Source organism: Rhinichthys klamathensis, unplaced genomic scaffold, assembly GCF_029890125.1.
Source record: "Rhinichthys klamathensis goyatoka isolate OS25496 unplaced genomic scaffold, OSU_Roscu_1.1 h1tg000076l_1, whole genome shotgun sequence".
Taxonomy (NCBI): domain Eukaryota; kingdom Metazoa; phylum Chordata; class Actinopteri; order Cypriniformes; family Leuciscidae; genus Rhinichthys; species Rhinichthys klamathensis.
This window is the reverse complement of record NW_026606618.1, coordinates 688,448-704,176: the sequence shown is the minus strand read 5'-3', so window position 1 is coordinate 704,176 and position 15,729 is coordinate 688,448. Positions and strand designations below refer to the sequence as shown.

At 37.3% G+C, this 15,729-nt stretch overlaps 1 protein-coding gene across 2 annotated transcripts in view; it reads left to right on the top strand.

Moving 5' to 3' along the window:
- ntrk3a (neurotrophic tyrosine kinase, receptor, type 3a) overlaps positions 1–15,729 on the top strand; it is a 219,456-nt gene that overhangs the window by 193,692 nt on the left and 10,035 nt on the right. For both annotated transcript variants that reach the window (XM_056250806.1, XM_056250807.1), the window contains exons 13-15: positions 4,495–4,625; positions 9,100–9,272; positions 14,135–14,378. In XM_056250806.1, the coding sequence (XP_056106781.1) occupies positions 4,495–4,625; positions 9,100–9,272; positions 14,135–14,378 (548 nt within the window). The remainder of the gene's footprint in view (positions 1–4,494; positions 4,626–9,099; positions 9,273–14,134; positions 14,379–15,729) is intronic.

Here is a 15,729-nt window from a genome sequence, read left to right as displayed (position 1 = left end):
TTAAATAGGATTTAAAAAAATAGGTTTCATTTTTTAGGTTTAGGTTAAATTCACACTTGTGAGATGGATTTAAATCTGATCACTCAAACCAATTCAGAAGGTGGTTTGAGACGCATTCCAAATGAAACTGGACAAATTTTAATGCATCTGGTTGATATGTCAAATTTACCTCCCAAAATGTAAAAAAAAAATTATCTGTGTCAAAACATGTTATTGGCTAAATGACATGCCAGATATGCCTATAGCCAGATATGACAGCGCTACTGCAACACGCACCACCGCAGATGAGTAGATGAGTATCTCTTGTTGTGCAGGAATCGAAGATCGGATTTATATTCGTTTTGTAGAGACCCATTTATGTGGTCAAGTGTAAATGGAACCATTTTTACAAATCAGTAAAAACACATAGTTCTGTCATGAAACTCTAGATGGTGCAGGCTTATAGGTCTTTAACTAATTTGGTAGCAATCACGTCATTATCTACATTGCACAGCTGATTGGTTGCTGTTGTTGCATCAGCGGCCAATGAGCTATGGCTCAACATTCAAACAAATACCAGTAGTGTTGCTTTTAGCAGTATGCAGCGCGCTTTCAGAAACCCTCCACCTTCCCCAGCTCCACCTGTATAGATCTGCTACGAGGATTAAATCATGTATGTTACATGTGCAGCAGCCGCATGTCTTACATGCTCACATCAATGTCTGTGAATGTATTGGCAATAGCAAGTTTCTGTACTTGCTCTGCAGCAGCAGATCTATTCTGCCCAGATCAAATACATTAGCATTGCCATATCCATCTCTATTACCATACCAATCTCCCGTGAGTTGTCATGACAGAAATGAAGTTACCAGGCCCACAATGTTAGTTTAAACCGAAAATGTCCAGCAGGAATTAGGGATGGATTCTTCAAGTGCCTCGAGATTCATTTTGAATTTGATTCAGGGAGTTCTGAAGCAATTAAAAAAATGATTCTTAATGCATCTCAGGTTCTCAGCAACAATGCTCCAGATTTCCTATTTCCCTGTACTCAACAATATTTTTATTTTGGTCTGTTTTGTTCATTTAATTTTTTCCTCAGACTTCAGAGAGTGTAGTATCTTAAAAAGGAGCCATTTACAAAATGGTTGTAAGTGCATCAAGTCATCACGCAGGAGGAAATGACTTTGTGGCTGACTTGAAACGAACAGGTGCTCTCTCAGATTCATTTAGCGTTGCTTTCGGGAAAGTCCAGCATAATCCTGTTTTTGTTTTTGTTTTCTAGCAGCGATTTACATGCATTTGAACCCAAATCAGCTTTGGTTTGGTCTGTTGTGTCATTTTCAGCGACACCAAGTAAACATCTGCAGGAAAGCGGTGGGGGGGAAAACGTCCTAATTAGGATGAAGTCGATGTCCTGTATTCCCAGCTGCTCGCTATGTTTAGACAGACGACGTCTAGCGCGGGTAACCTCTTCTCCTGAGTGCCCTCTCACAATGCAGCCTGTGAGGTGAACGCAACACAACAGTTGGTGTAATAAGACAATTAGCCCGCGCAATTTGTAACTTTCTTAATTGTGCCGCAAGCTGCAAACGTTTCCAGTGCGTCCGTCACCTGCTAATTGTGAACCTATCGCTCACAAGAAAATGGAGGACAGGAAATGGAGAAAACAAAGCCCTTTCTCTCTCTCCATCTTTGTCTCAACCTCTCTCCCATCGTCTTTTTTCTGTCCTGATTAAATAAATGCTTTTTAATTAGTTTGGAAGTAATGCATGTGTTCGCCGTCCTTTGTCTTAATCTCCACCGATGCCATTGTGTAAAAAACCTTCTGCGACGGAGACTCGTACAGTCGAGTGTGCTGAAATATTTACCATCGCCGTTGGATGCCTGCCACAAAGTGCAATTGGCTCGGCAACCCTAATGAAATTGTTCCTAATATGTTTCTGCTGATTAGGTGCTCTGCTTAGACGAAGAACGCGGCGTTTGCCTGCTTTTGTATTAAAAGGCTATCCTTGAGTGCTGTCCATTCATCAATATTTGTTTTTTCATCACAAAATTAGCCTTTCTGCAGGTGAAAGAAAAAATAGAATGACTCGTAACTTTGGGCAGTAAGTGTTGATGTTGGACGGTGGCTTATCCAAAACTCCTGTTTGGAGTAAATACCAGATGCCGTCTCGGCCGGCCATATGGAGCTCGCTGCCTCGCAGCAGACTGGGAGCTGGGAATGGAAACAGGTGGAAGGTACAGAGATTAAAGACCCGCTAAGGCTGCCTTACATCATGGCGACTTGCGCTTCGGTAGCCACGTTTAAATCTGCTCATCTTGACGTTTCTATTCGTATTGTAAATGGGTCATCAACTTTAGTAAAGGTTACTCAGAAAAACATGTGCAATGCATTATTATGTTACTACGGGGCCAGTAAAGGGACATTATGGTGGAAAAAAAATGGGATGGGAGGAATAACTATATTTCAATTATTTTGCGTTGTGCCGAGAAGTTTCGCAAAAGTTTTGCGTCCCGCCCCCCACACAAAGAACTCAAGTTTTGCAAGCGAAAGCAAAATTGCTCTGGGGGATGCAAAACATTTTAGAGCGAATGCAAAAGCAGTAACATGATTTTTCCTCCCATCTCATTGTTTTTTTATCACCATGTCCCTCTTAAATGTCCCCCCACCATGTTACTCTTAAATTAGTAGGATATTGCATTGGGATTTATTCAAAGACGAACAGAATTAATTTTGTTGTACGTTTAATGTACATTATTTAGAAATGTGTATTTTATAGAGCATTTATTATTTAGCTATATATATATACACTAAATTGTTTTCTGTGATGGGGGTAGGGTAAGAGGATATAATATACAGTACAAAAATCATTGTCTCTATGGAAAGTCCACATAAAACATGAAAACACAATGGGTGTGTGTGTGTGTGCGTGTGCGTGTGTGCATGCGCATATTGGCCTGTGCTGCAATGTCTGTGTACAGTGCATTTTTGTTATTCTTGCAGGTAAGATTTTCCAATACAAATAAACTATAATGATAAATATTATGTATTCATTTATTTGATTTTATTTGGAAAAACATTCATACTAATTTCTCATTCTAAAGAATGTCTGTGTGAATTCTTTGTAAAGATATTCTTTCACAAGTTGTCACATTCAATTCAGACCATTTACATAAGAATGTGTTGTTTTTTTACACTTGATTCTGCTTGTGTTTCATGAATGAAGCCTATTGTAAGTAAAAGTAGTAGTTACTTTTGTGTTATTGTCAGTTTGCCAATTTGTTCCAGAATGGAAGCCTGCACGTGTTTTTATACATTTATTTATTTATTTTACATATCTAAAGTGGTTACTTTTGCTGTGGACAAGTTTGTCTTCCTGATGTAGTTTGCATGCAACAGCTATAGCTGTTTGAGTTTTGCATTTCCTCAAACATACAGCACAAACAGACAGTGCTCTAAAAAATAACCACCTTCTGGAAAGCTTGGTTGCTTTTATTTCTCATGGTGACCCATTATATGTTGTTCTATTGATCAATTTCTTTATAACATCCAGTGATTATCTGTACATCAAAATCAGACAGGAGATGATCTGCAGATTATCACCTGCCGTCTTTAATGTTGTGGTGATATTTATTAGGGTGTTCGAGGTTACATTCCTCTCTCAAGGGCAGAGCCGCAGTAAGGCTCTGCGGGGACATGAACCGGCAGCATACTGGTATCTGCTCCATTACCCTGCCCAGTGGACCAAGCGTGACTTCATTCATCTGTGTTTCAGTGGCAAATCCACCTGATCTCTTGTGTTTAGATCATTTCATACTGAGGCTCCCAATGGGAGCTCGCACAAACATTTTGGTGTAAAACAATGCAAATGTGTGTGTGTTTTGCGTAAATATAATAATAACCAGTCGGGTTAAATTAAATGGTTTCAGAGATCACATAAACTTTCTAGGTTTAAAGTGATAAGTGAATGATACATAATACATAGTCAATACATGAATGCTGAAAAACAAAATTACATCAAAAGGTTGCCTCAGTGCATCATGTTTTGCAAGGTTACATTACCTCACATTACCCTTTATAATGTAAACGTAAAATTAAATAGTATGTACAATACATTTGCCTTCTATGTGACATATTTAGGAATTGGTGGTTTTTAATTGATTGGATATTAATAATTAATTTTTAAATAAATAAATATTTTATTTTATTATTATTAATTTGTTTAATTTATGTGTAATATTATTGTATTATTATAACAATGATAATAAATATATTGTTATTTATTATAATTGTTGTGTGTATATGTGTGTATATATAATTAATTTTTCTTTCACTCCATATGTCATAAAAAAATAGTTTTTTGGTGCCACGTTCCTTTAAGTTACCTGATCAGCCTGAGTGACAGCAATCCGACTTAGGAAATTCAAACATTTCTCAATCTCTGTTTTGCAGCACCGCCCGCAGGAAGACTGTCACACAATCCTTTCAATCTCTCTCTCTCTTTCCCCCTCCAGATGTACAGCACATTAAGCGCAGAGACATCGTGCTCAAGAGGGAACTGGGCGAAGGGGCCTTTGGGAAGGTGTTCCTGGCAGAGTGCTACAACCTAAGCCCCACTAAGGACAAGATGCTGGTGGCTGTCAAGGTAAGAGATGATCCCTCCATTCCAGCAGGACCGTAGCGCTCTCCAGTTACACAGGACTCATTCGAAAGGTCAAGCCCCTTTTTCCAGCCCCCTTCAAATGACATATAAAGTTGATCCTCCTGTGCCCGCTAGAGCGGGGTTACTTTCAGGGAACGAGCGCTAGACGTCTTGGTGGTGGAGGATTTGTTGACTAAGATCAATGATGGAAAGAGCTCTGCTGTGCTCCGAGGAGAGATCAGCTACAATAGCGTTTAATATTTGGCATTGATATAAGGTTTGGAGGGGTATTAAGATATTGCAGTGCTGTGGTTTAGTCTTCATGGCATAGACGGAGTGGAATGAGTCATCGCTGTGGGCAGACAGTTCCTGGATAATGCTTTAACATGGTTTACCACATGGGACTATTCACCAAGGTCAAGGAACTCAACGTCCAGTGAGTTGAGGCGGTCTATTGAAGGAGGTCTTCAGATCAGTGCTGATCTAAGTGCGTCAGTTTGTCTGTCGGTTTAGAAATGTCAAAGTTTCAAGGTTTCACAGATGCTGACATGTTGAAGTATGAAGTCAAACATATTTTGTATTTTGTTGAGTTTTTTACACGAGGAAAAAAATGGAAGAATTATCAGCTTTATGATGTTATAAATAATATTAATCATTTAAGAAATAATATTATAAACTACCCACCCACCTACCTAACCAACTAACCTAACCACCCACCCACCTAACTATCTAAACTACCTAAACCACCTGACCTAACCCATCCACCCACCGACTTACCGACCTAACCTAACTACCTAAACCACCTAACCCATCATCACCACACCGACCAACCTACCCATCCATCCACTCCACCCACACAACTACCTAAACCACCTAACCCATCCACCCACCGACCCACCTAACAACCTAAACCACCTAACCCATCCACCCACCTACCTACCTACCTACCCCACCCACCTAAATATATAGAGATTTTTTTTTTTTTTTTTTACCTGGATTTTAATTATATATATATATATATATATATATATATATCCCACGCTTTCTTCTTTTTCATCATCTGTGAGATCTTGTTGGCTTTCATGGTGTTTCGCTTTAGTCCGAGATGGTTGGAGAAATAAATCTGGGGCAATAACACTGTCTGTTAGTGACGGTTTATCATCCAGCAAAGCACATCATTCTGGAGATGCTGTGATCAAGAGTGATGGAGCTGACGGTTTCTGAAGAAGATTCTCATGTGAAGAACAACACAAGCAGCCACATGCCCTGTTTTACCACCAACCCATTGGAAGATTAATCCAAAAATGATCTCTCTGATATCTAATTTGTTTTTCTTTTAAACAAATGAAATTACTTGAGAGCAAATAGAGGAGACTTCAGTTGTTTTCCTAAGAAAAAGAATAGAGTGCTACTTAAAATTAAAGAATCTAAAAAGAAATCTAAATACAATGTATTATACATTTGTTTATTTAAATCATGTTTAAAACAGATAAATGTAACTATGACATAGATTAATAACTCCCTTTCCAAATTGATGCATACATAGAAATTAAATACTGTAATTAATGTTTCTCCCATTTCTTAATCCATTTTGTCATTTGGACTATTCACATGGGAGCAGCCAATAAACTTTGACACACAAAATACACTGAGATGGCCATTAAGAAAAGCAGCTGACCAATGCTTGTTTTATTAAATTTATTTTTATTTTATTTTTAATGTCTATTTATTTGTCGATTTTGCACCACCATTAAAAAGACTCTACAATTGTCTGATTTCAGAATTAACCACAAAAAAAATGTCTCTGATTAGTCAAGATATTAAAATATTCAATCAAAAGGCAGTGATTTCAATAAACTATTTTCTCATTAGGTTCCTCCAAGACCAAACCATGCTGTTTTTTGAAGAATCTAATGAGACACGAGTTTGAGCTATGCAGCCCACATTCATTTTATAGCTCTATTCCCCCCACTGTATTTCAACAATTGTGTCGTTTTTATCTAGACATTGTAGGAGAAATGTCTAGTCTGAGGCAAAGTTGATACTTAAATGAAATCTAAATGAGTCTCTTCAGCTTTGAAAGAACAACCTCTGAGCAATAAAAAGTTCCTCTGGGAAGCTGCTTGGCTTCGTCTGCTTCATGGAGCTCCATCACAGCAGCTGTTGTTTGAAAGCCGTCCAACTCATATTCAGAGAGGTCAAGTTTTTCCTTGTATTTTGGCCAAAGAGCTGCCAGCGTCTCTCTCATACCTTTGCTCTCCCTCATCTCCACCTGATGCCCAAGACCTCTAGACCCTTATTACGAGTGACAGCCCCCCAGGTGGTGCTGGATTCGTCCCCTCTGCTCTCTCCAGCCTGTGCAGGTGGCCAATTTTGCAACACAGGGGTAATAAAGCATTATGGATAGGGATAGATACCTCGCCATCTGCGAATTGGTTCCCTCATCCATCTCGAACGCATGAACCTCTCTGCAATTCCTGATATGGATTAACCCACGGTAGCTCTAATTAAAATTAAACTGCGAGCTCTGAGGGCGAAACGCAATTATAACATAATTGAAGGAGCGATTCCTCACAAACACAACGTGATGCTGCATCTGGCTGCAAGAGTGTCTGGGAAACCAATTGACATATCACGGCCAAGGCCACAAAGGGGGGGTATTTTTCTGTGAATGATGGGATATAAAATGACAAAAAGACGGATGTGTACAGGTGACTATTTAATCTTCCAAGAAAAGACAAAGAAGGGCACGAGCAAATCAGAGACGTCATACTGGTCAATTTGTGCATCTTCCTTGGCATCCCTAGGTTTAGTCCATGCATTTAATTGTTGTGAAAAAGTCTGATGTTACCTGAATGATTTAAAGCACTTTAGATGTCTACAAAATAATATTTGTGTCAACTCATCTACATTTTGATTATGCATTTACATATACTGTCAAAAATAGCTCAGCATGCCCCACTGGTTTTAAATTGTTGAAGATTCATAAGCCATTAGAGACGGATCCGTTTATATACAGATTAGTTGGAGAGGTTAGTCCCGTTAACCTTATTAATTGTTCACTTGAATTATTTATTACTGACTGACTCATTTAAGCTCCCTTAATTAATTTACTTGTACCGAACAAAAAAATAATAGCAAAGTCACATTTCATTCCTGTATATCCACAATATATCCTCTTGAAGACTAAAATGTCATCATTTAATATTGTTTTCAGTATTAGTATTACTTTTTATTAATATTCATAATCAATTGTATTATGTATCTGTATTATTACTTTTTATTTGTATCCATAGTCATTTGTAATCATTGTATTTTGTGAATCACTCACTCTAAAAAATGCTGGGTTGTTTTAACTCAATTGTGGGTCAAATATGGACAAACCCAAACGTTGGATTAAAAATACAATTTAAAAATGGAACCCAACGGCTGGGTTTGTCCATATTTGACCCAAGATTGAGTTAAAACAACCCAGCATTTTTTAGAGTTCTTGAATACATATGTGTGAGAGAGACTTTGGGACAAGCTAGACTGCATGAACAGGGGGTGAGAGAGTTTGTGCTGAAGAGTTAGAGACGTGAAATGTGTGAGCAGTGTATGTAGATTCCACCGAAGCATAGGAATTAGATATAATAGAAACCATATGTTCCTCTGGTAATGCAGTTTTTTTTGGTCAGTGGCATATAAGACCGAACCTCTTTGTCCAGAGGACAGAGATAACAGAGATGCTGGAATGAAGACCTTTGTTTGGTCCATTGTCACTCTCTCCTATATCTTCTTATAATGATTAAAATAAATAATAGATCTCTTGGCAAAATAACTGGTGTCTGGTTCCGTGAATTATACAACATCAGGGGGAAAGCATAATATCTTATCTACACTATCTACAATATCAATATTCTAAATCTACACCTCTGATATTAATGATTTGTTTTTTAAACATTTATCAATTTTTTTTGTAATTAAACATTTTAAACATGCATTACCAAAACATTTTTTATATGTTTATTTGTCAAACAAATGTCTGATGTTTCAGAATAAATCTCAAAAATGTCTCTGATTAGCTGATTAGTCAAGATACTAAAGTCTCCTGAGATCTCAAACTCATTTCTCATTAGGTTCCTCCAAGTCCAAAACTATGCAGATGAGTTTGACTTATGCAATCCCAAAATTTTGATCAAAAAACAAAGGCACATTTCATTCCTGGATATCCTCTAATATTAATGTTTTGTCAGTGTATGAATGAGTGAGTGAATGGGTGAATGTGAGGCAATATGTAAACCGCTTTGGTGGCCATTGGGTCTGTGAAAGCGCTACATAAATGCAGTCCATTTACCATTTTGTCTTTGAAATATGGATTCATTCATTTTAATTGAACTTTTCCCTTTTTTGCCCACAATGCTCAAGTGCCTGGCTGAGTAGCTAATTTTGTGATTATTAGACAATAAACAATCTGTCTTCTGTTTCTTTCCTTCAGACCCTGAAGGACCCAACCCTTGCGGCGAGGAAAGACTTCCAGCGGGAGGCCGAGCTGCTGACCAACCTTCAGCACGACCACATCGTGAAGTTCTACGGCGTCTGTGTGGACGGTGACCCGCTTATCATGGTCTTCGAGTACATGAAACACGGAGACCTCAACAAGTTCCTCAGGTGTGTGGATGGAATCAACACACTACACACACATTATGTCATGATGCAGTAATCGTTATGCTTTGCTTGTAAAATGATCTCAAATACAAAGGGAATCAGTTGTTATTGATTGAGGTCACAGACCATTGTTGAACATAATTATACACCCACTGAATTCCAATGTCATGCTCTGGGAATTTCAGAGTCTTATGATACAAATCATCCTCAGGAGTTGCAGTGGGCTAGGGTTATGACAGAAATGGCAAATTATTTTTAAAACATTTTTTTTTAATGAAATGTTTTAAATAAAAACAAAATATAACATTGACTGTGATATTGTATGAGTAATTGATGCCAATGTCCCGTTAAAGGGGCTACAGGTACAGTTGTGGTCAGAATTATTGGCACCCCTGGTAAATATGATCAATGATGGCTGTAAAAATAATTCTGCATTGTTTATCCTTTTGATCTTTCATTAAAAAAAATCACAAAACTCTAACCTTTCATTGAAGTAAAAGAATTGAAAGTGGGGGAAAAATCACATTATGAAATAAATGTTTTTCTCCAAAACACGTTGGCCACAATTATTGGCACCCCTAGAATTTTTTATGAGTAAAATATCTCTGAAGTATGTTTTCATGAATATTTACATTTTTTATCACACCAGGGTGACTAAACATGAAATTGTCCAGCTATGACTTGTTTGTTTCACAGGAGTTTAAATATGAGGAAACTCAAAGGCCAAATTCCCTTAATCATCCATCTCAATGAGTAAAACCAAAGAACATAGTTCTGATGTGCAGCAAAAGATTGTTGAGCATCACAAAATAGAAAGTGGCTGTAAGAAAATAGCTAAAGCATTGAAAATCCCCATTTCCACCATCAGGGCAAAAATTAAGAAGTTCCGTTATGAATCTGCCTGGAAGAGGATGTGTCTCTATATTGTCTTAATGCACGGTGAGGAGGAAAGATTGAGTGGCCAAAGACTCTCCAAGGATCCCAGATGGAGAATTGCAGAGATTAGTTGAGCCTTGGGGTCAAAAAGCCTTAAAAAAAATCAAACAACCCTACATCCCCACATTGTTTCGGAGGGTTTCAAGAAAAATCCTCCTCGCTCATCCAAAAACAAACTCCAGCATATTCAGTTGTCAGACATGACTGGATCATCAAATGGCATGAGGTTCTAGGGTCAGATGAAACTAAAAAAAGAGCTTTTTGGCAGCAAACCCACCAGATGGGTTTGGTGCTAACAGGGATAAAAAGTACCCCATGCCCATGGTTAAATATACTGCTGAATCTTTAATGTTGTGGGCCTATTTTTTTTGCTGGAGCTCTTGGACATCTTGTTCAGATACATGGCATCATGGATTCTAGCGAATACCAACAGATAAAAAAAATCAAAACCTGATGGCTTCTGCTAGAAATCTTATAATGGGATGTGGTTGGATCTTCCATCAGGACAACAATCCAAAACAAACATCAAAATCAACACAAAAATGTATCACTGAGCACTAAACGAAGCTTCAGCCATGACCATCCCAGTTCCCTGACCTGAACCCTATAGAAGATGAGTGGGCTGAACTGAAGAGAAGAAGCACCAACATGGATCTTTGAATCTGAAGGATCTGGAGAGATTCTGTTTGGAGGAATGGTCTCTGATCTCTTGTCAGGTGTTCTCCAAACTTATCAGACATAGGAGAAAACTCAGAGCTGTTATCTTGGCAAAAGGAGGTTGCAAAAAGGCAATAATTAATAAAAGGGTGCCAATAATTATGGCCAACGTGTTTTGGAGAAAAACATTTATTTCAAAATGTGATTTCCCCCCACTTTCAATTCTTTCACCTCAATAAAAGGTCGGAGTTTTGCCAAATAAAATAAAATAATGAAAGATCAAAAGGATAAACAATGCAGATTTATTTTTACAGCCATCGTTGATCATATTTACCACGGGTGCCAATAATTCTGACCACAACTGTATATGTAGAATTCAGAAACCCTTGTTGTTAGCGACACCTGTGGCCGTTAAGTGAAATGCAGCCAACAACGTGCTCGCACTTGTGCACACTTAATCTGAACATGATTTTAGGCCCCTCACAGCGAAGTTTTTTTTCGTTCTCGGCTTAGAAGTAAAAAGTTGGAAATACCTTTGCAGTGAACATCCCGACACGTCCATGCTGCTGAGAGCTGCTTTTAGATGAATTATATGTAAATATGTGCTGTGCACTTTCGTCTCAATAACAAAATAAACATGCAACAAAAATAACAGCGGTGTGAAAGCAGCAGTTAAGAAAGCATTTGATAATAGCGGATGTTTCCACCAGATCTGCGATTCACTAGCATCGTGTCGACAGAAGAGGTTTTGTGGGGGGTAATTGAGAATGAATGGGGGAAAGTCACATGAGAGGAGGCATTGCCTCTATCATGCTTTAATTGGATATGATCAGTTATGATTGGATATGATTGGTTCGTGTGATAAATTCTGCCTCTTGTTTTTGTGCGCATTCTCATTAGCCTGAATGAAGATAATGATGGCGTTAATGTCCCAGAGAGCAACATAGTGTTGGCCCTTATCCGGCCCACATCTGGTACGCGTGAAATCCACATGTACCAGATGTGGCCCGGATCTGGGCCAAGACGTTGCTGTCTAGGGGGAAGACTAATAAAAAAGTAATTAAATCAAACTTGAAAGTTTTTAGTGATCAATCAGCTTGGTGAAATTAAAGGTACATCTTCGTGTCTGTGACCAGTGTGTACAAGGTTGATGACTGATGAAAATAAGTTAACTATAAAAAAAAAAAGCTGAACATTAGTTCACAAGTAATATACATTGTTTAAATTGTTACTACCTTTAGTTATTAATAAATGTAAATATGCATAAAAACACTATCTGGATGAAATTTATACTTGATTTTAATAAATAGAACTGTACATAGCTATTGTCAAAAATAGAAGTGTATTTGGTCTCTCTTTTTAATTTAATGTTTATTTAACCAGGAAAATGAAGTGTAACGGACATAAATTTACATTTACATCTGCCTCATTTTAAAACACCGCTGCTATAGACTATATAGATCTGACTATGTGAGACTATAGTTTGAATTAATCCCTTTTATGTGCATGACACATTGACATTACAGTACAGAATAGCCCTTTATCATAAACATTGTATAAGCATTCATTCCATGTGACATTCGGAAGAGATGCTTTCGGGAGCGAGTTAAGGGAAGGTCTCTATTTTTCGCTACAATCTGTTCATACATTGGCAATACAAAAAGAGATTTATACATGGAAATTGGTACAAATAGTCCCTTTAAGGCAAGACATTTCACTCAACAGCCATCTTTGAAACACCTCTTGGGCAGCTATTTCAGTCATGCAAGTACAGCTCCTATCTCTTTGAATAAATTTTGTTTCTAGATGCTCAATCATGACAAAAAAAAAAAACCCTGCATTTTTTCAGGCTAGACCGGCCAATGCGCATGTGCAGTCATAAGCGCCTGTCTCAGAATGCTGGCTTTTTACCAATTGGAGATTGGCTCTTTTTTTTTTAGAAGATGGGACTATTCTGCCTCTTTGCGCTTTAAAATTTCTCCCATTCATAGTAATATGAGTGCACCATTTTTGTACATCTAAAGTCTTGATGCTTAACATGAATATTTCAGCTCCTATAACTGATCAGCTGATCCCTTTCGTTTAGGTTTGTTATGTTATAATGACTTTTTCCTTTTTTAATGGTCTTGCAGTCAGACAAACTTTATTGTTCCATATAGTTTCTTAATTAATATGGGCATAAAATTGAATACAATCACAAGTATAAAATAATTTGCTAAATAAATAAATCGTTTTAGATATTTATCTGACTACAGGACACTTTCTCAGAAGTATCTAAAAAAAAAATTCCAAAAATATAATTATTTGAAAGTTGTAATTATGTGCGTGCAAAAATGCAAAAATATGTGTTAATTTTCAATTAAAAAAAATGTCAATAATTATATAAATCTAATGACATATCTAGCAATGTATTGCCTGTAATAACTCTAGATTTAAAAAAAAATATAGAGTAGTGATTCATTTTTTAAATTTGTATAGCAATATAGGTAATATTTTAATTTAAATGAGAGTTTAAGTTCAGATGACAAAATGGTTGGGAACCCCTGCATTAGAATGTTGGGTAAACCAATTGCGTGCCGTTTTCTTATCGTTGTGATGTAAAATTTGGGATGTCAGCAGGGCTCATCTGACTGTGACTGATAGGTTACTTACAACCTTCCACAAAGGTATTGAACAAGTTGGATACATAGGTGTACATGGTTTCTGACAGGGCTCTGTCGCAAGAGCAGAAATTGCTTTCTTTTTCCAGCTAGTAGGATTATAGGGAATAACAGGTTTCGTCAAAACTGCTTTATACGTAATGACACTATAAGGCGATAGATTCATGAAAGGGCAGAAACAACTGGCAGGGATGCAAATTGCATCATACAGTATTCGTTTCCTTTGAAGAGGAAAGTACTCTATTGATAATTTGCATTGACATGAATAGCCGCATTAGTTTATTTTAATTTTCCATTGATTTGTTTTCTTCTGCATTCATGAATATAACTTTAATTCTTATATAATGCACTACAGAATTCGTTTACTTTTCAAAAGGGGTAGTTCACCCAAAAATAAAAATTCGGTCATTTACACACACTCAAGTTGTTCCAAACCTGTATGAATTTCTTTCTTCTGCTGAACACAAAGGAAGATATTTTGAAAGATTTTGGTAACCAGACAGTTGATAGGCCCCATTGACTTAAGTGTGTTGTAAGCATCCAAATAGTTTTTGGGTCCAAAGTGACAGAACTGAAATCAGTTGGGTCATTCTGTCTATTTTATACTTCCAGAGCTCATGGTCCAGATGCAATGATCCTGGTTGACGGACAGCCACTGCAGACTAATGGTGAACTGGGTTTGTCTCAGATGCTGCACATAGCCACTCAGATCGCATCAGGGATGGTCTACCTGGCGTCTCAGCACTTTGTGCACCGTGACCTGGCGACACGCAACTGCCTGGTGGGCAACGGGCTGCTCGTGAAAATTGGAGATTTCGGAATGTCAAGAGACATCTACAGCACTGACTACTATCGGGTAAGAGCGGTTTTGTATTCATAAATGCTTGAGCAAAATAAATGTTTGTCAAAAATTTTAAGTCGGTGGAAAAAACATTCATACGATCTTGAATTATTCAGCTCCGAGACAGTCTGAACCTGTATGTAGCTCATTGATTAGTCATCAAATATCCACAAAACACAAATTAACCCTTTGTCAATTGTGGCGTATGATGGATCCATAATTGGATGCATAATTACTCATTTTGAATGACTTGAAAGTTGTAATATTGATATATCCAGCTGCTTTTATTATAAAAGACCTTAATCAAATTGTTTATTTACAGTCATTAGATTAGTCATACTGAGTGTTAATTAATTAAGAACAAGGTTAAACAAATCACCATATTTGTTATTTGGTATTAAAGATACTAACATGAATACAAACAAAGCCCATTAAACATATAAATCATACACAGAGCTCTGAATACAAGCCTTGATGAAATGTTACCATTTATTGGGTATTTTAAAAATACATGTCATATTCATGTTTTGCAAGGATAATTCTGTAGATTTACATTCATAATTTGTGGATTCACAACCATATTAGATTTAAATTAAAGGAGTATATTTTTAAAGTGATACAGTACTTCACCATAAATGGTAATTCTGTGATCATTTTCTCACCTGTCAATCCAAATTCATTTGCCTTTTATATATTCTTGCATGAAACGGAGAGATTTAGAAACATGTGCAAGCTGCTGTTTGTCTGTGTTATGAAAGTGAATGGGGACCATGAAGAGAAGAGAAAATAGTGTAGGGAAAATAGCAGCTTGGACACTCTGCTAGATATTGGAACCACACAAGGGTGAGTAAATGATTATAGAAATTAGAATTTTTGGATGAACTATTTCTTAAAATTTCAAGAATGAATTCAGACAATTCTGACTCATTCAAGCTGGTTGGCTCAATTACATGCTCCACACTCATTTGTGCTTCTACAGAAGATCCTCAATCAAAATCTTGTCTTTGTCTGACACAGACATGGGCCTCTCTGTAGATTTGGTCTGGATGACAGAGGGCTCAATTTGCAAGATGAGGGCCCTAAATGAATTAAAATGTATGTCTTCACTTAGTGCTCAACAAGAGGATGAATGAGGTGACGCGGAATTTACAGAGCTCCTCTATCACTCGACTAGATTAAGTTGATTTGAACATGATTGTTCATCTCGCTGCTTTGAATGTGACTCCCATTTTTAGGGCACTGAAGTGAAATTAGAAACAAGCAAACAGCTCAATCAGCATTCGTACTGATTCTATCAGTGGCTTGTGGTGGACTTTTGAACTGAGGAGACAAATGCCATACTATGTATTTCAAACAAGCCACATCA